Source organism: Phyllobates terribilis, unplaced genomic scaffold (genome assembly GCF_046119375.1).
Source record: "Phyllobates terribilis strain yellow unplaced genomic scaffold, ASM4611937v1 Scaffold_2__4_contigs__length_985480577, whole genome shotgun sequence".
Classification (NCBI taxonomy): Eukaryota; Metazoa; Chordata; class Amphibia; order Anura; family Dendrobatidae; genus Phyllobates; species Phyllobates terribilis.
The window spans coordinates 627,832,587-627,858,590 of NW_027362762.1; the positions used below are offsets into that span (position 1 = coordinate 627,832,587).

General features: G+C 45.2%; 1 protein-coding gene across 3 annotated transcripts in view; it reads right to left on the reverse strand.

The window, feature by feature from the left end:
• LOC141221874 (contactin-associated protein-like 5) overlaps positions 1-26,004 on the reverse strand; it is a 1,265,469-nt gene that overhangs the window by 52,565 nt on the left and 1,186,900 nt on the right. For all 3 annotated transcript variants that reach the window (XR_012289806.1, XM_073666602.1, XM_073666603.1), the window contains 2 exons: positions 25,176-25,306; positions 23,244-23,331 (listed from right to left, as the gene is read on the reverse strand). Coding sequence is in view for 2 of the 3 variants with exons in the window: in XM_073666602.1 (XP_073522703.1) it covers positions 23,244-23,331; positions 25,176-25,306 (219 nt within the window). In the remaining variant the exon portion in view is untranslated. The remainder of the gene's footprint in view (positions 1-23,243; positions 23,332-25,175; positions 25,307-26,004) is intronic.

Here is a 26,004-nt window from a genome sequence, read left to right on the forward strand (position 1 = left end):
TAACATGTGCTCCAGCATGTAAATCACCGGAATAGTCATGCTGATAATGGCATCGTCAGCACTAAACATCTTCGTCGCCATTTCAAAACTGTGCAGAAGGGTGCATAGGTCCCTGATCTGAGACCACTCCTCCAGCGTGATTTGCCCCACTTCTGAATCTCGTTGGCCCAGGCTATACGTCAGAACGTATTGCACCAGGGCTTGTCGGTGCTGCCACAGTCGCTGCAACATGTGCAGAGTTGAATTCCACCGGGTAGGCACATCGCATTTTAGCCTGTGAAGTGGCAGGCCCAATGACTTCTGTAGAGATGTATGTCGCTGAGCTGCGGGATGCGAACGGCGGAAGTGAGCACACAGCGACCGTGCCCTCTGCAGAAGGCCATCTAGTCTGGGATAGTGGCCTAAAAATTGCTGGACAACCAGGTTCAACACGTGAGCCATACAAGGCACGTGTGTGACATTGCCCCGGCGAAGGGCCGCACCCAGGTTTGCAGCATTGTCGCACACGGCCTTCCCTGGTTTCAGGTCCAGTGGAGACAACCATTCATGAAATTGGTTCTCCAGAGCTGACCACAACTCCTCAGCTGTGTGACTCACATTTCCCAGACATTTCAATGTAAAAACCGCCTGATGACGTTGAGCCCTACTGCCAGCATAGTAAGGAGGTGTGCAGGATCCCTTCTGCGCAGTTAGAAAGCTTGTGGCATGACCAGACAGGCTTTGGGTGCAGGTGGAAGACCGAGAGGAGGTTGAGGAGGCAGAAGCAGTGGAGGAACTTTGACATAAAGAGGATTGACGCACAACTCGTGGGGACGGCAAGACTTGGACAGCAGCCCCTTGTCCTGCTGTCACCATAGTTACCCAGTGCCCAGTCAGCGACATGTAACACCCCTGTCCATGCCTACTCGTCCAAGTGTCTGTGGTGAAATGCACCCTGTCACACACAGAGTTTCTCAAAGAAGCGGTGATGTTGTGTGCGACATGCTGGTGGAGCGCAGGCACACCTTTCTTTGAGAAGTAGTGCCGACTGGGCATCTGGTACTGGGGCACTGCGACGGACATAAGGTCTCGAAAATCCTCTGTGTCCACCAGGCGGAAAGGCAGCATTTCTGTAGCCAAGAGCTTGCAGATGGTGAAATTCAACCTCTTAGCTTTCTCATGGCTAGGAGGAAATGGTCTTTTACTTGTCCACATCTGAGGGACCGAGGGCTGGCTATTGTGCTTAGACGGGGTTGATAAGGGTGTCCCCGGCAAACTGCCGGTCTGTGAGGAAGATGCAGGCGGACATGTTAGGTTGCCTTGATCCAAAGGTGGTGCTATCGATGTCGGACAGCGCTCAACACCAGCTGGTGTTACCACCTCCAAAGAAAATGATGACCTGCCAATCACGCTGGCTGTTGCGGGTAAAGAGGTGGCAGGTCTGCGCCCCAAAACAGGTGTGACTGCTGTCCCCCCAGTCACAGAGGATGAAGAGGCCGCGGATGCACAAGATATGGCAGACGGTGGTTGGCCCGGCCGGCTAGGCCGCATTGTAGCACACTGAGCTTCCCACTGCAACTTATGCTTCATGTCCATGTGCCGGTTCATGCATGAAGTACTCAAACTATGTATTTTTTGGCCTCTACTTAGCTTTTGCTGACAAATGTTACAGATAACACGAGTTGGGTCATCTTTATCGATCTGAAAAAATGCCCAGGCTATGCAAGGCTTAGCACCCATGCGACCTGAAGAGCCACCACGACTTGTGGTGAGAGGCAGAGTTGTGTTTGAGGATGCAGTTGTTGACGTGCTTCCAGTACTACGTCTCTGTCCAGGAAGGCGCAACCTGACCTCATCATCACTAGCATCTTCCTCCACCTCCTCTGCTGACCTCATCTCTTGGCTGACTGTGGGTTGACAGTAAGTGGGATCTCCAACCTCATCATCATCACCCTGTGCGTTATCACACCCGTCGTCCTCAGAGCCAACCTGTTCCTGCCCTGACAAAAAACTAAAGTTGTCGCTCCAATCAGGTATTTGAGTCTTATCATCGTCTTCCTCATTGTCTCCACCAACAGGAGTTACAGTTTGGGAATGAGGGTCTACATTATGGTCAGAACCTTCTGCGTCTGGTCCTGGATCCGACTCATAAAGATTCTGGGCATCAGTGCAGATCATTTCCTCGTCTGGATTCACAGAAGCGCTGGAGTCGACCTCTGATTCCCAGGCTATAGTATGAGTAAACAGCTCTGCAGACTCAACCATCTGTTCTACCTCATACTCAGACGGGCAGCTGGAGATTTGGGAGCTGTGAGGAAGCAAGTGCGATTGGGGTGACACCTTTGAGGACTGGAGTATTTGTGATGTTGAAGTTGATGTGGAGGAGAGCCCACTTAAAGGAGCACTTGATATCCGTTGAAGCACCTGCTGTTTTTGTGCCTCATCTGGAATTTGTAGCGATTGGCGTGGCCGTAATAAAGGGATCTTATCACATTGTCCGCTAAAAGAAGTAGACATTTTAGTTTGGCTGGAAGATGGTCTTTCTTCTGCAGATGTTACTGTTGCTTTAACACCTACCCCACGGACACAACCTTTTTTCCCCTTCCCAACACGCCTATTCCCCTTTCCACCAGCAGCAGGCCTTTTTCCACTCATTTTGGTGGTTAACTAATTCACAACTCTGGAGTTGTTTGCACAAAAAAACAATGGATGGTAACCGAGCAGAGCTGAGTGGCCAAACTGTGGTATTAGGCCAAAACTATTGGCTGGGTTAGATGCAGAAAAAAAATTATATTCAATTTGCAACCTGATGGAGGTCAGTATAGATGGACTAATACAACAAGTCCCACACACAGCTAGAAGCCCAATATTTTTTCAGAGGTAGATGCAGAAAAAAATATATTCAGTTTGCAACCTGATGGAGGTCAGTATAGATGGACTAATACAACAAGTCCCACACACAGCTAGAAGCCCAATATTTTTTCAGAGGTAGATGCAGAAAAAAATATATTCAGTTTGCAACCTGATGGAGGTCAGTATAGATGGACTAATACAACAAGTCCCACACACAGCTAGAAGCCCAATATTTTTTCAGAGGTAGATGCAGAAAAAAATATATTCAGTTTGCAACCTGATGGAGGTCAGTATAGATGGACTAATACAACAAGTCCCACACACAGCTAGAAGCCCAATATTTTTCAGAGGTAGATGCAGAAAAAAATATATTCAGTTTGCAACCTGATGGAGGTCAGTATAGATGGACTAATACAACAAGTCCCACACACAGCTAGAAGCCCAATATTTTTTCAGAGGTAGATGCAGAAAAAAATATATTCAGTTTGCAACCTGATGGAGGTCAGTATAGATGGACTAATACAACAAGTCCCACACACAGCTAGAAGCCCAATATTTTTTCAGAGGTAGATGCAGAAAAAAATATATTCAGTTTGCAACCTGATGGAGGTCAGTATAGATGGACTAATACAACAAGTCCCACACACAGCTAGAAGCCCAATATTTTTTCAGAGGTAGATGCAGAAAAAAATATATTCAGTTTGCAACCTGATGGAGGTCAGTATAGATGGACTAATTCAACAAGTCCCACACACAGCTAGAAGCCCAAATATTTTTTCAGAGGTACTGTAGATGCAGATAAAAATTATTTTTAATTTGCAACCTGATGGAGGTCAGTATAGATGGACTAATAGAGAAAGTCCGACACACTGCTAGAAGGCCAAATATTTTTTCAGAGCTAGATGCAGAAAAAAATTATATTCAGTTTGCAACCTGATGGAGGTCTGTATAGATGGATTAATAGAACAAGACCCACACACAGCTAGAAGCCCAATATTTTTTCAGAGGTAGATGCAGAAAAAAATATATTCAGTTTGCAACCTGATGGAGGTCAGTATAGATGGACTAATACAACAAGTCCCACACACAGCTAGAAGCCCAATATTTTTTCAGAGGTAGATGCAGAAAAAAATATATTCAGTTTGCAACCTGATGGAGGTCAGTATAGATGGACTAATACAACAAGTTCCACACACAGCTAGAAGCCCAATATTTTTTCAGAGGTAGATGCAGAAAAAAATATATTCAGTTTGCAACCTGATGGAGGTCATTATAGATTGACTAATACAACAAGTCCCACACACAGCTAGAGGCCCAATATTTTTTCAGAGGTAGATGCAGAAAAAAATATATTCAGTTTGCAACCTGATGGAGGTCAGTATAGATGGACTAATACAACAAGTCCCACACACAGCTAGAAGCCCAATATTTTTTCAGAGGTAGATGCAGAAAAAAATATATTCAGTTTGCAACCTGATGGAGGTCAGTATAGATGGACTAATACAACAAGTCCCACACACAGTTAGAAGCCCAATATTTTTTCAGAGGTAGATGCAGAAAAAAATATATTCAGTTTGCAACCTGATGGAGGTCAGTATAGATGGACTAATACAACAAGTCCCACACACAGCTAGAAGCCCAAATATTTTTTCAGAGGTACTGTAGATGCAGATAAAAATTATTTTTAATTTGCAACCTGATGGAGGTCAGTATAGATGGACTAATAGAGAAAGTCCGACACACTGCTAGAAGGCCAAATATTTTTTCAGAGCTAGATGCAGAAAAAAAATATATTCAGTTTGCAACCTGATGGAGGTCAGTATAGATGGACTAACAGAGAAAGTCCCACACACTGCTAGAAGGCCAAATATTTTTTCAGAGCTAGATGCATACAAAAAATTATTTTGAATTTGCAACCTGATCGAGGTCAGTATAGGTGGACTAATAGAACAAGTCCCACACACTGCTAGAAGGCCAAATATTTTTTCAGAGCTAGATGCAGAAAAAAATTATATTCAGTTTGCAACCTGATGGAGGTCTGTATAGATGGATTAATAGAACAAGACCCACACACAGCTAGAAGCCCAATATTTTTTCAGAGGTAGATGCAGAAAAAAATATATTCAGTTTGCAACCTGATGGAGGTCAGTATAGATGGACTAATACAACAAGTCCCACACACAGCTAGAAGCCCAATATTTTTTCAGAGGTAGATGCCGAAAAAAATATATTCAGTTTGCAACCTGATGGATGTCAGTATAGATGGACTAATACAACAAGTCCCACACACAGCTAGAAGCCCAAAATTTTTTCAGAGGTAGATGCAGAAAAAAATATATTCAGTTTGCAACCTGATGGAGGTCAGTATAGATGGACTAATACAACAAGTCCCACACACAGCTAGAAGCCCAAATATTTTTTCAGAGGTACTGTAGATGCAGATAAAAATTATTTTTAATTTGCAACCTGATGGAGGTCAGTATAGATGGACTAATAGAGAAAGTCCGACACACTGCTAGAAGGCCAAATATTTTTTCAGAGCTAGATGCAGAAAAAAATTATATTCAGTTTGCAACCTGATGGAGGTCAGTATAGATGGACTAATAGAATGATGCTATGCCCAAAAGATTTTACTTCACTAGGTGCAGTAAAAAAATTGGTATTCTATACACAGGTGGTATATCTTGCAACACAGATAGGCTACTCCACTGACTAACACACTCTGCAATAGGCCAAAAAGGATTAGCTTTGCTAGATTCAGCCAAATGCTGTGAAAAAAACTTGCACAGCACTGGCACAGACCTGCCTGGCAAAAACTGATAGGAACTGATGTAACCTAGTCCTGAAAAGGACTCCAATTACAATTAGTCTTTACTCCCACAATCTATCTATTTAAGAGCACAGACCTCCCTGATAAAAGTCGTAGGAAATGCTGTAACCTAGTCCTTAAAAGGACTGCAATCACATCTATTCCCTACTCCCAAGCTATCTGTATATTTGTGCGAAAATTGGCTTGAAATTAACAAGGTATAGCGCACACAGCAACAGTGGTGCCGTCTAACACGCAGCTGCAGCAGTGAGAAAATGGTGGCGACGGGGAAAATGGCTTGGTCTTATAGGGCAAGGACATGTGACATACACTGCCAATGACACATGCCCTTGCTTGTGTGAAAAAAAGCACTTCTCTCCGTGTGTGCGCTGCTGATAGGCTGACAGATTGCACCTCCCCACTGCAAATGCGGGAAAGAGAAAAAAAAATGGAGATCTTCATTGTTCCTGCAGAGATCCATCCCCAGCCCCTCCCCCCACCCCGCTGTACACTCAAACTGCGTATTAACATTAATTTTCATCATTACTGAAAAAAAATCCAGTTATGATTTTGGTGCACGAACAGTTATCGAACATAACCTCGAACAGCCGAATTTTTCTCAAATTGTTCGTGTTCGCCGAACGGCTCGAACACCGCCCAAAACAGCTCGAATTTGAGATTGGCGAACAGTTCGAGTAGAACAACGCTCATCTCTACCCACAATTGACAAAAAAAAACATAGAAATATGATAAATTCCAAGATTAGACACAAATCGGTTGTCATTAGGGATGAGCGGATCTATGGAAGTTTGGGCTATGGTACTCGACCCGAACTTCATTCCAAAGTTTGGTTCGGGTACCAGAACTGTACCCAAACTTGGACCAGAACCCGAAACCTATTAAAAACAATGGGGACACGAATATGTCTCTCTTTCTCTCCATGTCTCCCTCTCTCCCTTTCACCCTTTCTCCCTTGCTTGCTCTCCCGAACATTGCAACGGACTTCTGGGAGTCTGTGTTCGGCATTTAGCACCGGATGCTAACTGTCCAGTACGAACCTCAAACTTTTAAGTTTGGGTTCACTCATCACTCATCAGTCAGGATTTGGCCCTCAAGCTGATATCCAGCATACCAGGATGAAGTACAGAAGTCTTAAATAATAATGATCAATGTTGAGTTTTTATCAATAAAAGTGTAAAGACTTATGAAATGTTTATTATTGAAACATCTGACTAGAAGATCTAAAAACACTGAAGCAGCAAACTTTGTGATTTACCAAAATTTGTGCCAGCCTCAAAACCTCTGACCACAACTGTATACAGTCAAGCCTATACTTCTATATCAATCAACCAGCTGATCGCCCACTACAGGACGTAATGGAATGACACCATAATTCAAAAAATAAAAGCTTAGTATCATTTGAATGAAGCATAATTTTTAATCACTATAAACTACTAAACTATTTATTTTCACCTTTTCTGGTTGGTTAACTGTATTCTTTATGGTTCACAACCCCTTTAAGTGGACTTTGAGGGGCCTTTTGGACACTCCCCAAAAAATGATACCATTTTAAAAACCGCAGCCCTCAAATATTTCAAAACTACTACCAAGAAATTTGTTAACTCTTCAGGTACCAGACTTGAATTAATGCAAGGGCAAAAAAAAAATCCTCTAAAATGTTGCTTTAGCCCCAAATTTTTCACTTTTGCAAAAGATAACACAAACAAGTGAACCTCAGAGTTTCTTACCCACTTTTTTCTGAGTTAAGCAAAACCCCACCTGTAGTCAAAAAGTTCTGTTTGGACACAAAGAAGGGCTCAGAAGGGAAGAAGTGACATTTGGTAATTGAAACATAAATTTTGCAGGAATAGACTGAAGACACAATGTCTAATTTGCAAAGCCACTGAGGTACAAAAACAGCAGAAACCTTTGAGGAGATGGACCAGCTGCCATGTTCCCCCCTGAAGACATCAATGCTACTGTGGCATATAATATGTAAGATGTGAATAATGTTTTGTACCTGATAGAGAGAGAAGAGAGAGGATTCCAGAAAACCTAAACAAGCTGGAACTGTGGGCGGCATCTAATAGATTGGTTTTTAACAGGGAGAAATGCAAATTCCTACATCTGGGGAAGAAAAATGAAAAAAGCATATACAGAATGGGAGCAACAGGGCTAAGAAACAGCACATGTGAAAAAGACTTGGGTATACTAATAGATCACAGACTGAACATGAGTCAACAGTGTGATGCAGCAGCAAAAAAGGCAAACACAATTCTGGGTTGCATTAACAGAAGCATAGAGTGAAGTAATTATGTGAAGTAATTATCCTCCTCTACTCCTCTTTGGTCAGACCTTATCTGGAATACTGTGTCCAGTTCTGGCCACCACATTTTAAAAAAGACATAAAAAAACTGGAGTAAGTTCAGAGAAGAGCGACCAGGATGGTGACTGGTCTGCAAACCATGTCCTATGAGAAACAGTTAGAGGATTTGGGAATGTTTAGCTTGCAAAGGAGAAGACTGAGAGGAGACTTAATAGCTGTCTACAAATATCTGAAGTGATGCCACAATGTAGAGGGATCACGTTTATTCTCATTTGCACAAAGAAGCGTAGAAGCAATGGAATGAAACTGAATGGGAGAAGATACAGATTATATATAAGAAAAAAACTTTTTGACAGTGAGGGTGATCAATGAGTGAAACAGGCTTCCACAAAAAGGTGGTGAGTTCTCCTTCAATGGAAGTCTTCAATCAGAGGCTGGACAAACATTTCTCTGAGATGATTTAGTGAATCCTGCATTGAGCAGAGGATTGGACACGATGACCCTGGAGGTCCCTTCCAACTCTAACATTCTATGACTCTATGATTCTTGTGGTGATGAGTGTTAATTTCCTTGTGGGCTGCAGTACTAACAAACAGCCACAAGATGTCATTATCCTCCTCTTTGTTTCTGTGCAGAACTGGCTGATAGGTTAAGTCTGCTCAGCAACAGACAGCAGGAATAATGTCAGGGTTAACTATAAGGTCGACCTATAGTAGGGAGCAGGATTGTGAATCTCTGGGTAGTGAAACATTCAGTAAGTTAGTGAAGTAAGAGAAGAGTAGAGATTGTGCAGAGATCTGGATAGCAAGAAAACTAGAGTGGTGTGAGCTGAGAGGCACAAGGCAGCAAGAATCATTAATGAACTTTAGAGGCGATTGAGATCCAGTTCAACAGGCAAGTTGGCTAAATTTATTAGTGGGAGAATTAAAGGAAGAAGTGAGCCCAGCTGAGGACACAGTAGAGGGGAGTGGCTCTAAGAGAGGCCCTCATTAACAGATCATAGACTGCTGTTTGGGTGCATGATTCACAGCGTAATATATTGACACTGCACTGGGAAGATGAGGATTTGTCTAACTTGCTCTGCTTAACTACCATCCACATGTAAAGTGCCATTACCCGAAACCAATAAAAATGCACCTCTGTATGAGACAGAAGAAGTTACTGCCTGCAGACTCATGTACTTAAGTGTGTTGCCAAGTAAAGAGTGCCTTGTTTTTAAGAATGTGCTGGTGTCCTAGTCTTGAAGTCAAATGAACCTGGTGAGGAGTGGAATGGGGCCAGCCTGGAGGAGAAGGTACCAATAGCAACACTGTCAGCATACATACACACACCTAGAACTCTTAATTTTTCTGTAAAGGTCCGGGGTTTTGGACTCATGACACTCCCCCATGGTTACCACCATGGGCACCGTTACAAACCCTCACAAATGACCCCATTTTGGACTAGACTAGACCCATCAAAGAATTCATATAGGTCTGTGTTGAACTTGTTGAACCTGTAGGTGATTAACAGATTTTTTTAAAATGTGGATGTGAAAATGAAAATTAAATTATTTTGTTTTGCAAAAATATTATTTTAGCCCCAAATTTGTAATTTACATAATGTATAGTAGGAAAAAATAGACCCAATGACGTGACATGTTACACAATTTCTCCCAAACGCGATTATACCCTACATGTGGTCAAAAACTGCTGTTTGGGCACATCGTAGAACATGGAAAGGAAAGAGCTCTATTTGAATTTTGGAGCATAAATTTGTCTGGAATAGATTGTGAATGCCATGTCACAATTGCAGAGCCCCTGACATGCCAAAACAGCAGAAAGCCCAAACAATTGAACCCATTTTGGAAACTAGACCCATGAAGGAATTTATCTTGTGGTGTACTGAGCATTTTTAACCTACAGGTGATTCACAAAACTGTAACAAATAGATGTGAAAACACAAAATATTCATTTTTTTCTCTAAAATACTGTTTTAGCACCAAATTTATAATTTACACGAATGATAATAGGAGACAATGAACCCCATAATTTGTTATGCATTTCTACCGAATGTGGCTGTACCCTATATGTGGTTGCACACTACTGTTTGAGCACACGGCGGGGATCAGATGGCTTTGGCTTTTAGAATGCATTCCATTTGAATAGATTGTGGACTCCATTAGCTGAGCCACTAAGGTGTCAGAAAAGCAGAAACTCTCAAAAGTGACCCCATATTGGAAACTTGCCTGCTTAAAAAAATAGCCAAGGGATATAGTGAGTATTTTGAACCCAAAGGTGCCTGTCACGCAAGTTGAGGGAAGGAACTAGTGTACAACAATGGGAAGAGGGGGAAGGGAGCCCAACAACTAGAGAAAGGGGGAGTGGAGACCCCAAGGCAGATCTAATAGCACCCTGCCTACACTATCGTCCCTATATAGGTTCCGCACCTATCGATGAGCAGGAACCTAATCCTTGAATGTCCCTAGAGCTAGGCACTAGATAGGGAGTGGACGGGGTGAGCACTGGTCAGGCCCCACTACAAACTAAAGACAACAAGGTAAACAAACAAAGGGGATACACTTAGCTTGAGCAGACACCAGAGAGATAACACCAACTGTCCTCCAATGGCACCAAAGAAGAAACTAGCCGACTGCTATTACTCTAATCCTGCACAGAGGTACATAGAACTATCACCGGTGACTCTCTGGAGAAACTGAGAGTTATTAAACTACCAAGCAAAGGTGTGTCAATCAACAGCAGAAGGTGGAGGTCGCTGCTGGGTCCTAAAGGAAGAAGGACATTACTATATTACTGGGATGAGAAGATCAAGAAGGCGTCTGCAATGCCAAGTGCAGTGACTTTCTACAGCCGCATCCAGAGCGACTGTCTGTCACACCTTACATGCCTGTGATAGTACCTGACAATATTTTATAACATTTTGACTTGGAAATATAATATTTTCATGGTAAAAATATAATTTTTTTTATGTGCTGAAATTTGACAGTTACACAAGGGTTAATAAGTGAAATTGGAACCTACAATTTATTGCGCATTTAATCCCAAATGCGGTGATGCCCTATTTGTTGTCAGAAACTACTGCTTGGCCACAAGTCAGGGCAGAGTAATAAGAAGTGCTACTTCGCCTTTGAAACACAGATTTTGCTAGAATAGTTTGCAGGCAACATTTGCAGAACCTTTAAACTGGCAGAACAGCAGAAAAATACAAAAGTGACCCCATTGTAGAAATTGCACCTCACTATGAATTCATCTATGGCTGCAATGGCTATTTTGTCACATCCATGCCATGCTTTTTTTCTGGAGAATTGGAAATCTGCCAATTTAGTACCCCTATGTTCCCCCCTACTGTGTAGAACCGCCATATATTGTAACGCCCCCACAATTGTGCCCAATTTGTGCTTCTGGAGACATGCACCCTGTAATTTGTTAATTGGGCTCTCCCCATTACAATAATGCCAAACATATGGCCACTTACTGCAATTGTAGGCATATTGGGGCTCAGAAAGAGGGGGCATTTAGATTTCGGAGAGCAGATTTCACAGGATTTTGAAGGGGTGGAGCTATTTCACTTTTCCAGAGTCTCTGTTTTACCAGTAACATGAGAATCAGTAAAGGCCAAAAGTGTTGGCATCCTTGAAGTTGTTCCAGAAAATGAAGTATTTCTCAGAGAAAATTGGTGCAACACTTTTGGCCATGACTATATATTTCTAATGACATACAGTACAGATCAAAAGTTTGGACACACCTTCTCATTTAAAGATTTTTCTGTATTTTCGTGACTATGAAAATTGTACATTCACACTGAAGGCATCAAAACTATGAATTAACACATGTGGAATTATATAATTAACAAAAAAGTGTGAAACAACTGATAATATGTCTTATATTCTAGGTTCTTCAAAGTAGCCACCTTTTGCTTTGATGACTGCTTTGCACACTCTTGACATTCTCTTGATGAGCTTCAAGAGGTAGTCACCGGATATGGTCTTCCAACAATCTTGAAGGAGTTCCCAGAGATGCCTAGCACTTGTTGGCCCTCTTGCCCTCACTCTGCGGTCCAGCTCACCCCAAACCATCTCGATTGGGTTCAGGTCTGGTGACTGTGGAGGCCAGGTCATCTGGCTTAGCACCCCATCACTCTCCTTCTTGGTCAAATAGCCCTTACACTGCCTGGAGGTGTGTTTGGGGTCATTGTGCTGTTGAAAAATAAATGATGGTCCAACTAAACGCAAACCGGATGGAATAGCATGCCGCTGCAAGATGCTGTGTTAGCCATGCTGGTTCAGTATGCCTTCATTTTTGAATAAATCCCCAACAGTGTCACCAGCAAAGCACCCCCACACTATCACACCTCCTCCACCATGCTTCATGGTGGGAACCAGGCATGTTCAGTCCATCCGTTCACCTTTTCTGCGTCGCACAAAGACACGGTGGTTGGAACCATAGATCTCAAATTTGGACTCATCAGACCAAAGCACAGATTTCCACTGGTCTAATGTCCATTCCTTGTGTTCTTTAGCCCAAACAAGTCTCTTCTGCTTGTTGCCTGTCCTTAGCAGTGGTTTCCTAGTAGCTATTTTACCATGAAGGCCTGCTGCACAAAGTCTCCTCTTAATAGTTGTTGAAGAGATGTGTCTGCTGCTAGAACTCTGTGTGGCATTGACCTGGTTTCTAATCTGAGCTGCTGTTAACCGGCAATTTCTGAGGCTGGTGACTCGGATAAACTTATCCTCAGAAGCAGAGGTGACTCTTGGTCTTCCTTTCCTGGGGTGGTCCTCATGTGAGCCAGTTTCTTTGTAGCGCTTGATGGTTTTTGCAATTGCACTTGGGGACACTTTCAAAGTTTTCCCAATTTTTCGCACTGACTGACCTTCATTTCTTAAAGTAATGATGGCCACTCGTTTTTCTTTACTTAGCTGCTTTTTTCTTGCCATAATACAAATTCTAACAGTCTATTCAGTAGGACTATCAGCTGTATATCCACCTGACTTCTGTACAACACAACTGATGGTCCCAACCCCATTTATAAGGCAAGAAATCCCACTTATTAAACCTGACAGGGCACACCTGTGAAGTGAAAACCATTTCCGGTGACTACCTCTTGAAGCTCATCAAGAGAATGCCAAGAGTGTGCAAAGCAGTCATCAAAGCAAAAGGTGGCTACTTTGAAGAACCTAGAATATAAGACATATTTTCAGTTGTTTCACACTTTTTTGTTAAGTATATAATTCCACATGTGTTAATTCATAGTTTTGATGCCTTCAGTGTGAATGTACAATTTTCATAGTCATGAAAATACAGAAAAGTCTTTAAATGAGAAGGTGTGTCCAAACTTTTGGTCTGTACTGTACAATGAACCTGAATGGGGTCTGGTTCTGTGCAGAACAAGTTAGTGTTTTAATTGGTAACATTTTGGGGTACATAACATTTTTTGACTGCTTTCAGTATAAGGCTGGGATCACATTCTAGTGTTCTGCGCTGAGCGCTTACGTCGGGGTTTCCGTATAACTCCCACAAAAATGCAATTCAAGCAAAACTTCCAAAGGAACCACTCACTGTAATGAGGCACATGGAGACAGTTTGGACTCTGTTTGGCTACCGTTCCAGTGATAACCATCTTTTTAGGCGTTCACAAAACTGTGGTTGACCACAGTTGTGTGCTATAAAGACATCTTAAATGATGGGACACCGCCAGAACAGAGAACAGACACCAAAGTAACCCCATGTGCCTCATAAGAGTGGTTCCATCTGAGTGTTTACTCTAAATCACATTTTTGGGGATTTACATGGAAACATCGAAGTAAGCACTCAGCGGAGAGCTCAGGATTACCGTTTGGTATAAGTGGTAAGATGGCTTTATTTTTCAGGTCGGTGCGATTACAGCAATACAAAAGTTATATATTTGTTATGTTTTGCTTCTATCACAAAGTAAAAATGTGTTTTTTTTTTTATAAAAAATTGTTTTTTTAGTCACCATATTCTGAGAGCTAATAAAAAGTTACATGCGCTAACTTGCACACCTGTGCCCAGGCTCTATGGAAATGAGTCATGTAACTAAAAATTGAATATGCAAATGTTATCTGCCAAAAAGCATGAAAACCACTGTGCCTACCTATTTGTGGAGAAGATGGATGACACTATAAAGGTGGAATAAAGTGAGGAATAAATCCAAAAGTCTATAGTGTAGTGTCACTAGTACCCCGGCCAGCGGCGCTTACTCAGATACTCCGGATAAAAAGACTGCCGCTTGGAGCAAACATAAAGTCACTTACTACGGACTGACATCCCCCTAGCCTGGGCACAGGTGTGCAGATTAGTGCATGTAACGTCTTTTATTGGTCTGGCACCTTTTACGCATGTAGGCAGCTAGTATGGTGTTTCATGCAGCTTCTTGCATAACGTTGAGAAAGTGGAAGCTCTTTTACAATTTTTAGAAATTGCATATTCTGAGAGCTGTTAAGTTTCTTACTTTTTGGCATACAAAGCTCTACGAAGGCTTATTTTTTGTGCAACGAATTGCAGATTTTTTGGAACAATTTTTGGGCACATGATGTTTTTTGATCGCATTTTATTCAGATTTTTCAGACGTAAGATAAACAAAAATAAGCAATTCAGCTATTGTTTTTATATATTCACCATGTGATAAAAGTGATAAGACCGATTTATTGTTCGGGTCTGTAAGATTTTAATGATACCTGATTTATATCTTTTTTTATTCTTTGCTACTTTTGCACACTAAAAAAATATATTTTTCAAAAATTGATTTGTTTTTGCATCACCATATTTTGTAATATGCAATAGAGCTGTAACTTTTTTATTTTTTTGCCTAATGAGCCATATTAGGGCTTGTATTTTGCAGGACGGCTTGGCCTTTTCATCTATAGCACTTTTTTTTTTACATAAGACTTTTTGATAGTTTATTCAACTATTTGTGTAAGTATGATGAAAAAGCGTCATTTTTTACACATTTTTAATTATTTTTTTTACAGTGTTCATCGTAAGGAATAAACGTCGTGACAGTTTTATAGATCGGGTACCAATTATGTGTACTTTTTTGTTTATTTTTGTTGTAATGCGAACACTGCGTTTTCAGTGGCAAAATGGGTTTTCAATATTTGTGTATGCTTTTGTGTGGTTTTTTTTTTTCTTACACATTTTATTTCACTTTTTTTTACTTTTCACTGAATCCCACTGTGGAACATGAATATTTTTGTCTTTGCTGGTCTCATGCATTGCACAACAGTGCCAGAAACCTGTCAGTGTCAAACTGTCTCAGCCTGTCCCTGCTTCTAACAGGATCTAACAGGCCACCATACCCTGGGGTCATCAGATGACCTCGCTGTACCATGGCAATGATCGTCACCTGGGATTACGATTTCAGGGGTCGATCCTGTAAAAGGAGATCTTTTAACCTCCTTTTAACCATTTAGATGCTGCTGTTGCGATTGACAGCATTGTTTAAGGGGTTAATTGGCTCCTGTTAGTTCAAAAACTGATCGGGACAGGCTATCCGCTGTCATATACAGCTATTACCCGTGGGATTTTTGGCCGCTTGGGTACAAGTCACTTATTTTTCAGTGCCATGAAAAGCGGCACTGAAGAATAAGGCCCCTAATGGCCACCATTAAAAGGCATATCGGCAGTCAGTAAGGGGTCAAAACTATACAAATAAAGCTAAAGATATGATACTGTTGAGCTGGATTTCTTCTACTATAATCTCATTATCATTGGCGGCAGCATCATTCATTCTGTGCTCTGGAGGGACTAGGCAACTGTGGTGAGCTGGCTTTTTTCCCTTTCTCAAACTAATAATCTGTGCAACATAAGATTGCTAGGAATAACAAATCTACAGTGTTTTTTAACCCCTTTCCGACATTTGCCATACATGAACGACACATGTCGTGTCTCTCCCTTTGGCGCAGGTGTGGCGCCTCTGAGGGTTCGGTCGCCACAGAGGTATTGCATCTCATCCAGAGGTGTGGTATCTCACTCTCAGGTAAGGAAGGAGTATGGCTCAGGACCCTTAAACCACATCCACTACACCACATTTCCGGGGGACAGGGCGATAATGCTCCTACGGGAGAACACAAGTGTCCCTGATCCCTGGCTGGAGTGGGGAGGAACCACTTAGAGAGGGGGAACTAGGTAGTGGATGGGTGGAGGACGTAGTTCCTGGGAGCACGATAGCAGGAGGTATAAAAGTAAGGAACCATTTTGGTTCAGGGAGTAGAGAGTGAAGAGAGTTCAGCCCAGTCAGTAAGACTGAGGTGCTGACAGGGGGCAGAGGCTCTGTACAAGCTGTGCTCCACAGGCAGGCCTAGTTAAGAGGCCTGAGCCAGGAAGGAGATAAGAGAGGAAAGGGGGAGCAGAAAGGCTCCAGGACGAGGAGAGATGGGGACCCTAGGGGTACGGGCCGTGCAGCAAGCCACCCGTATGTCCGCCGCTACTGGGAGGTAGGAGGGTCAGGCCAGGAGAAGGGGAACCGGGTCCCCCAACCAGCAGAGACTACAGGGTTCAACTGGGAACCGGAGGCTGCAGCACTTCAAGTACAGCAGGCCGTCCACACCAGCCACTAGGAAAGTAGCCACATAGGGTCAGGGGACGGAACATACATCGCCCGTTAAGGCCCGAGGACACTGGACAGAGGTGCTGCTAGGTGTGAGGTACAAGGAGAGAGGCCAGAGAGGTCACACAGAAGGGGGTACTGCTAAATGCTCCAGAGCTACCTGAGAGTCGACTGAGCCCCTTACTCGGTAAACACAGGACGACGCGGGAAGTTATAAACCTGCAATAATAACTTGGAGTGAAAGAACTGTGAGTAAAGACCCTGAGACTGCACTGCAACGACTCCGTGTTATTATTACCGATCCCGGCACTACCACCACCATCATCCACACACACTGCCCTGAAGCTACACTCCACCTGTGGGGAGTCACATCACCTAGCTGCACATACCACCAGCTTCAGCGGACTGCCCCGCAGCGGCGGTTACCGATGACCGCAATCCACAGGTGGCGTAGTCGGACATTAATATTTGTGCACATAGACTACTACCTTGGTTTGACCGTCCTGGGTCACGGACCTGGCCACCGCCACGGTGACTACAACCCCCGGCATCTACAAGGCCCGGCTCTGGGTACCCCCATGGCCCAGGGGGCGCGTCAACTTTGGCGTAGTCGGCAGGATATGCAACCAACCCGTTATCACCGGGTATAGCACACCTAGAGACTGTTTCACTGTACTGAATGTGGCACCCGCCCCAGAAGAACGGGCACCATTATATGCGTGCTAAAAGACGACAAGAAACCACCTCCCATCGTGGGCCAGGTCCCAGTATGGCGCCAACAGTGGAGCCCACCCCAAACAGCAATGGTCATGTATGCCAGTGTGTCCATCAAGGTGGGGGGGCTGACCCTGAAGGTGACCGACAGCAGGCTGCCATGGGACCGCAGCAAATTGCCCTGGGACCGCCCCCAACAGGGGAGGGGAGAGAAGAAAACTGGGAGACAGGGTGTGGTCTGGATCAGTCTAGACAGATCACACCCGGTGGAGAAGATGGAGGATGGCAGCACCAGAGCCCCAGCCAGCGACATGCTGCAGTCTGAAGCACCATACACCCTGGAGGAGCTCGTGGCAAAGCTGCCCCAGGAGGACTCGGAGTTCCTCCGCTCCGGGATGGAAGACCTGGGCCGGAGGATGGAGAAGGCCCAGCGTGACACCATCACCGGATGGAAGCGTGAGATGGAGTAGAGGATGGCGGACCGTCCGCAGAGAACGCTGCCCAGCACCGGCAGTGTCCCAGCCGTCGCGGATCCCGAACAGCGCCAGGAGGCGACGAGAGACGTAGGAGCGGCCGCGGGAGCAGGTAGGAGGAGTCTCCCTGTCCCGGGCGCTGCCAGCGTCGACCTGCTCCTGGGCTCCCTGGTGGAGCCGCTGCTCTGGGGCGCTACCACCGCCAGCCCGCTCCTACCCCCGCAGCTGGGCCCATCGCCAAGCCCTCCAGCCCCGGGCGCCACCAGCGGCGGCCCGCTCACGCAGCCAAATCCTCTGACCCCGGGCGCTACTACCACCAGCCCACGCCCAGGCCCAAGATCAAGCCCTCCAGCCCCGGGCGCTACTACCACCAGCCCGCGCCCAGGTGCAAAGTCGCGCCCTCTGACCCCGGGCATGATTGGCAGCGGCCCTCTCCAGGCCCCGCAGCAAGCCCCGCAAACCCCGGGCGCGCCAATCCTGCACGTCCCTGAGACCTCAATGCCGCTACCTCTGGGCACCAGCGATCCCGGACAGCTCCTGCGTCCCCTGCAGGAGCCGTCTCCCCCGCCCGTTGAGTGGGTGTACCGACGTTGCCGGTGGGACTGGTCCGCGGAGGTGGAAGACCAGCAGCCCTCGCTCCTGCCTGCTCTGCAGCCCGCCGCCGCCGCCACTTCCCAGGTACCGGAGGAGGAGGCCCAATTCGAGTGGGATCACTCGGGGGAGGATCTAATGGGGTTCTCCTAGGAGACCAGGGCAGCCACGGCCCGCCGCAAGGAGTTCTGCAGCCAGCAGCTGGCTCACTTTGAAAAGGAGCGCAGTTCACGGCGCAAGCGGTGGGAGAGATTAGAGGCCCAGAACCTGCAGGAGAAGACCCGGGCCCGTCAGTCCAACGAGGCCGCTCACAGCCCCTGAGAAGAGGGTACCGTTGTCAAATTTGATTTAAAGGCCGGGTGGGGGTCTGGTTTGACAGCCCTGGGTCACGGACCGGGTCACAGCCACGGTGACTACAACCCCCAGCATCTACAAGGCCTGACTCCGGGTACCCCCACGACCTAGGGGACACGCAACAGGCTCCGGTGACTAGCCCAAACCTTTTCGGGGACATGACAGCTGATCTGTACAGCTGTCATGTGCCCCTAACTGACGCAGCAGAAGGACGTTATAAGTCCTGCCCATTGGCGCCCTTGTCACATGATCATGGGTCGCCGATGGGTTAGCATGGCAATCCGGGGTCTGCAGGAAACCTCTGTGGTTGTCATTGCCGGGATACTATGAGCCTAGCCCAGCAGTAGGCGCTCAAAGCAAGTGAGCATTTCTGCTACACACAAGCGATCTGATGATTGCCTGGGTGTAGCACAGGCGATCAGATAATCACAGCTTCTATTCTCCCATGGAAACTATTGAAGCAAGTGAAAAGTAAAAAAAAATGTTTTTTTAAAAAAAAAAAATATATAAAAGTTTAAATCACCCCACTTTCGCCCCATTCAAAGAAAAAATCAAATATACACTTACTTATAGCCACATAGTTTCAGGGGACGGAACATACATCGCCCGCTAAGGCCCGAGGACACTGGACAGAGGTGCTGCTAGGTGTGAGGTACAAGGAGAGAGGCCAGAGAGGACACACAGAAGGGGGTCCTGCTAAATGCTCCAGAGCTACCTGAGAGTCGACTGAGCCCCTTACTCGGTAAACACAGGACGACGCGGGAAGTTATAAACCTGCAATAATAACTTGGAGTGAAAGAACTGTGAGTAAAGACCCTGAGACTGCACTGCAACGACTCCGTGTTATTATTACCGATCCCGGCACTACCACCACCATCATCCACACACACTGCCCTGAAGCTACACTCCACCTGTGGGGAGTCACATCACCTAGCTGCACATACCACCAGCTTCAGCGGACTGCCCCGCAGCGGCGGTTACCGATGACCGCAATCCACAGGTGGCGTAGTCGGACATTAATATTTGTGCACATAGACTACTACCTTGGTTTGACCGTCCTGGGTCACGGACCTGGCCACCGCCACGGTGACTACAACCCCCGGCATCTACAAGGCCCGGCTCCGGGTACCCCCATGGCCCAGGGGGCGCGTCAACTTTGGCGTAGTCGGCAGTATATGCAACCAACCCGTTATCACCGGGTATAGCACGCCTAGAGACTGTTTCACTGTACTGAATGTGGCGCCCGCCCCAGAAGAACGGGCACCATTATGTGCATGCTAAAAGATGACAAGAAACCACCTCCCATCGTGGGCCAGGTCCCAGTATGGCGCCAACAGTGGAGCCCACCCCAAACAGCAATGGTCATGTATGCCAGTGTGTCCATCAAGGTGGGGGGGCTGACCCTGAAGGTGACCGACAGCAGGCTGCCATGGGACCGCAGCAAATTGCCCTGGGACCGCCCCCAACAGGGGAGGGGAGAGAAGAAAACTGGGAGACAGGGTGTGGTCTGGATCAGTCTAGACAGATCACACCCGGTGGAGAAGATGGAGGATGGCAGCACCAGAGCCCCAGCCAGCGACATGCTGCAGTCTGAAGCACCATACACCCTGGAGGAGCTCGTGGCAAAGCTGCCCCAGGAGGACTCGGAGTTCCTCCGCTCCGGGATGGAAGACCTGGGCCGGAGGATGGAGAAGGCCCAGCGTGACACCATCGCCGGATGGAAGCGTGAGATGGAGCAGAGGATGGCGGACCGTCCGCAGAGAACGCTGCCCAGCACCGGCAGTATCCTAGCCGTCGCGGATCCCGACCAGTGCCAGGAGGCGACGAGAGACGCAGGAGCGGCCGCGGGAGCAGGTAGGAGGAGTCTCCCTGTCCCGGGCGCTGCCAGCGTCGACCTGCTCCTGGGCCCCCTGGTGGAGCCGCTGCTCTGGGGCGTTACCACCGCCAGCCCGCTCCTACCCCCGCAGCTGGGCCCATCGCCAAGCCCTCCAGCCCCGGGCGCCACCAGCGGCGGCCCGCTCACGCAGGCAAATCCTCTGACCCCGGGCGCTACTACCACCAGCCCACGCCCAGGCCCAAGATCAAGCCCTCCAGCCCCGGGCGCTATTACCACCAGCCCGCGCCCAGGCGCAAAGCCGCGCCCTCTGACCCCGGGCATGATTGGCAGCGGCCCTCTCCAGGCCCCGCAGCAAGCCCCGCAAACCCCGGGCGCGCCAATCCTGCACGTCCCTGAGACCTCAATGCCGCTACCTCTGGGCACCAGCGATCCCGGACAGCTCCTGCGTCCCCTGCAGGAGCCGTCTCCCCCGCCCGTTGAGTGGGTGTACCGACGTTACCGGTGGGACTGGTCCGCGGAGGTGGAAGACCAGCAGCCCTCGCTCCTGCCTGCTCTGCAGCCCGCCGCCGCCACCACTTCCCAGGTACTGGAGGAGGAGGCCCAATTCGAGTGGGATCACTCGGGGGAGGATCTAATGGGGTTCTCCCAGGAGACCAGGGCAGCCGCGGCCCGCCGCAAGGAGTTCTGCAGCCAGCAGCTGGCTCAATTTGAAAAGGAGCACAGTTCACGGCGCAAGCGGTGGGAGAGATTAGAGGCCCAGAACCTGCAGGAGAAGACCCGGGCCCGACAGTCCAACGAGGCCGCTCACAGCCCCAGAGAAGAGGGTACCGTTGTCAAATTTGATTTAAAGGCCGGGTGGGGGTCTGGTTTGACAGCCCTGGGTCACGGACCGGGTCACAGCCACGGTGACTACAACCCCCAGCATCTACAAGGCCCAACTCCGGGTACCCCCACGACCCAGGGGGCGCGTCACAGGCTCCGGTGACTAGCCCAAACCTTTTCGGGGACATGACAGCTGATCTGTACAGCTGTCATGTGCCCCTAACTGACGCAGCGGAAGGACGTTATAAGTCCTGCCCATTGGCGCCCATGTCACATGATCGTGAGTCGCCGATGGGTTAGCATGGCAATCCGGGGTCTGCAGGAAACCTCTGTGGTTGTCATTGCCGGGGTACTATGAGCCTAGCCCAGCAGTAGGCGCTCATAGCAAGTGAGCATTTCTGCTATACACAAGCGATCTGATGATTGCCTGGGTGTAGCACAGGCGATCAGATAATCACAGCTTCTATTCTCCCATGGAAACTATTGAAGCAATGAAAAGTAAAAAAAATGTTTTAAAAAAAAAAAAATATATAAAAGTTTAAATCACCCCACTTTCGCCCCATTCAAAGAAAAAAATCAAATATACACTTATTTGATATTGCTGCATTCATAAACGCCCGATCTATCAATATATAAAAAGAATTAATCGGATCGGTAAATGGTGTAATGAGAAAAAAAAATCAAAACGCCAGAATTATGTTTTTTTGGTCGCCGCAACATTGCAATAAGATGCAATAACGGTAGATCAAAACATCAGATCTACTCCAAAATGGTACCAATAAAAACGTCAGCTCAGCATGCAAAAAAAAAGGCCTCACTAGGCCCTAGATCCCAAAAATGGAGGCGCTAGAGGTCTCGGAAATTGGCAACTTTTTTTTTTTTATTTAACAAACTTTGGATTTTTTTTCACCACTTAAATAAAAAAGAACCTATACATGTTTGGTGTCTGCAAACTCATAATGACCTGGAAAATCACAATGGCTGGTAGAGTTATAGCATTTAGTGAACATGGTAAAAAAGCAAAAAACAAATGTGGAATTGCACATTTTTTGCAATTTCACTGTTTTCCAGTACAAGATATGGCAAAACCAATGGTGTAATTGAAAAGTACAACTTGTCCCACAAAAAATAAGCCCTCACATGGCCATATTTACTGAAAAATAAAAAAGTTATGGCTCTTGGAAGAAGGGGAGCAAAAAACGCTGACGTTGGCGGTCGCGTGACCCGTCACATGACTAAATGACGTCATAGAAGATCCTTTTTAGAGCACCACGAGCCGCCGAAGACACCGAAAGCATCGTAGTGGAGATCGGGGCCATCGGAAGGTGAGTATAATGTTTTTTCTTATTTTTCAACATTTTTATTCTCTTTTTTACTGTTGATGATGCATTTGCAGCATCGTAATGTGGTCACACAACATAAATCCATGCAGGTTGCTTGGAGTTATATAGTGTGACCAAGTTGTCAAGCACTTTCCAAGTGATGCTAAAATCTCTTGGTAAAGCGCTTGACAACCCGCATGCGAAATCGTGTGTTAAAAATGCTTCACAAATGCTCCTAACTGGCAGCAAAAAAGCATGTACAATCCGCATGTACAATCCGCATGCATTTTTTCTGCCAGGGAGATGCAGAAACGCTCAGGAAAAATCCGGAGCATTTCTGCATTGTGGACACTTAGCCTAAGTGTTACTTTCTTAAGAATAATTACACATAGAATTGAAGAAAATTGCATTTGTACCCAATATCTTTGTTTTCTTACAAGAAAAAAAAACACAGAATATATTTAATAGGGATCAAAAAAGTCCTGTTTCTCCTGATAAAAAAACAATATCTAATTCAAATATACAATTTCTCCTATTAAGCTGTTTAATAAAGTCATAGTAAATTAGAAGTGAGCAAATGATTGAAGTAGAGACTCACCTAGAACCCGTCCCAGTGTCAGAGACTTGATCGCTCTAAAGTAGATGTCTGATAAGAAATTCTGCCTCTGTTTAATTGTCTTGTCAAGCTGAAAAAAAATTGCTTTGAGTAAGAACCAACACTTCTCGGCCATTTGAGACCTTCTATACGTAGTCTGTAATAGACTCTATGCAGATTGATGGTAACAGACTACAATAACCTGCACAGTCCTTTTTTCTAATTACAGTCAAAAGCTTATCAAGTAATCAAGCATAAAGACTACAAATAACTTTTTTTTTTAATTTTAAAGAGAAATTGACATTTTAAAAATGATCTGCAGTCGGGATGTTACAGAGCTGGAGGAACTGATCACATTTTTTGTGCGAAAAGTTAAAATTTGTATTTTATTCATTGAAATCCCTGGTTTTTGGATGCATATGAGTCCAATGGGCGGTCCTACTAGTAAATGACAATCTTCTCTGTATGGCTGTGCGTGTAGAGCTGTCAATCACTAGTAGGACCGCCCATAACCAAAAGTGGTTATGCGGGACTTTGAGTATTTTTTGCTATGGGACTAAGAACTTACAGGCAGATAATTAGAAACTATCTGCCTGTTTGGCTCTGATCTCTGCCGGCTTATAGTGATCCCGGACTGCTCCTGCTGTCGATTCTGCGGCTTCTGTTGATGAAAGAGCAGCTTTTCCTCTACTGCTTGGCTCTGTTGACTGGGTCTAACTGGGGGGAGTCGGTTAACAATCAGCATGAAGTCGGCAGTAGCGTCCTGTCGACAGAGCTGCTCTGTCGACATGAGGTCAAATGAAGCAGCAGAATCGCTGGCAAGAGTGGTCCATGCCACCCTGAGCCAGCAAAAATCGGCAACGAGTCAAAACAGCTGGTTAATTAGCTTGTAAGATCTTAGCCCCATAGCAAAATATAAGAAAAATCCCAAATGAACCCTTTAAATTTGGAGACACTAATGTCTACATAAAAAATGTGGATGTTAAATAGTGGGAAATTGACTATTTTTACTGGACTGTATGTCAAGAAGTTGAATCTCTATGGCAGATCTATTGAAACAATGAAAACATGTGAATAAAACCTAAAGAATCGAATAAGAGTCAGTCTTTGTGTCAGGGATGTCCTGTGATTAATTTTACATTTTTAAAGATTAAATGATTAAAATTAATAATTAAAAATTAATGATTAAAGCTTTAATAAAAAGAACATTATAAAATATAATTTTTTACCCTCCATCATATGAATTGTAGTATATAATCCAAAGTCCTGTAATTGACACGGGTAATCCTTTATTGGAAAGTCTCTTACAATGTGCTTGAATTTCATAATTATTGGGTCATTCACTATATTAACATCAATGCTGTGCAGATTAACAAAGCCTCAGACACAGCGGCATAACAGTGCAAATATAAGGTGTCTGAACAATAATCACCATTATTATTAAGGCATTGAAGGGACTAGAAAGTCAAATATTTTTTTCTGATATTTGTTTGCAATGATTTCATAATGGAACGGAGAGCTATTAGATCTAAGGGGTAGCATTTCGCCTTGTGGAGAGTGACACTTCCCCTTAGATCCCTGTCTTAAGCCTCTCATACAGACAAATCAGATCTCATACTTTGCACTGACGAGGGGAAATACCCTGAAACACAGTGTCTGCAAATCGAGATTCTGGTTTGGCTTTTATCCTAAGTCATATAACAAGACTCGTTAAAAGGTCGATGATGACTTTTAGGACCACTGCTTCCAATAGGAGGCACTACAGTTCAAGTTCTCTTCCTCGCTGAAAAGGCTATTTGTATAGCTATTCGATTTTTAGGATTATTGGACAATTATAGAAAAGTATAAAATGACCACCAGTAGAATCAGAAGAGAGTCCTCAGTGCATTTGCTCAGCAGAACTTAAGATCTCTGTGACCTGTATGTTCACTTTACCTGTATGGTTAATTCCCGTCCTTCTCTGCTGATCTTCACTTGATGAAGCTTTCGGTTGTCCAGTCTCTCAGAGTCTAATGTAAAGACATACGATCCTTCCTTGCTGAGTTTATACCTGACTTGTAGACTTCCTAGAAAACAGATAAAAAGCAATGAGAAACCATAAAATTAAAAAAAAAATGAAAAAAAAGAAAACAATGTTTCCTTGTCTTCTGCCCCATCATTTAATTATGACCTGTGCCATATCTCACACTTTGCACTGACGAGGGGCAGTATCCCGAAACACAGTGTCTGCAATTTGAGATTTTGGTTTTGGATATTATCCTAAGTCATGTGATAAGGATCCTTGATGAGTCGATATTGACTTTTAGGATTGCTACTTCCTATAGGTGGCAGTAGAGTTCTAGTTCTCTTCCTCTCTGAAGAGACAATTTGCATATTTCCTAGAGGAGCATTGTGGCTTAAAAGTCTCCTCAACTTGACATGCTTAGCATGTCACTCTCCGCAAGCAGAAAAGTTACCCCTTGGATGCTTAATTATGACCGTCATGTCACAGCAATGTTCCCATTGTAATGATTACATCACAAGTTACTGCGCTCTACAAGATTAACACATTCATTAATGTACAAAGTGACACCACCAGCAGAATAGTCAGTGAGTCAGTGCAGCTCAAGGCCATAATACAACATGTAACTCAAGATCAATATGAGATGAATAAACTGTATACACAGTCACTTCACCAGCACAGTGAGTACAGGTATACTCGGGATCAGTACAGGATAAGTATTGTACTATTATGTACACAATGACATCACCAGTAGAATAGTGA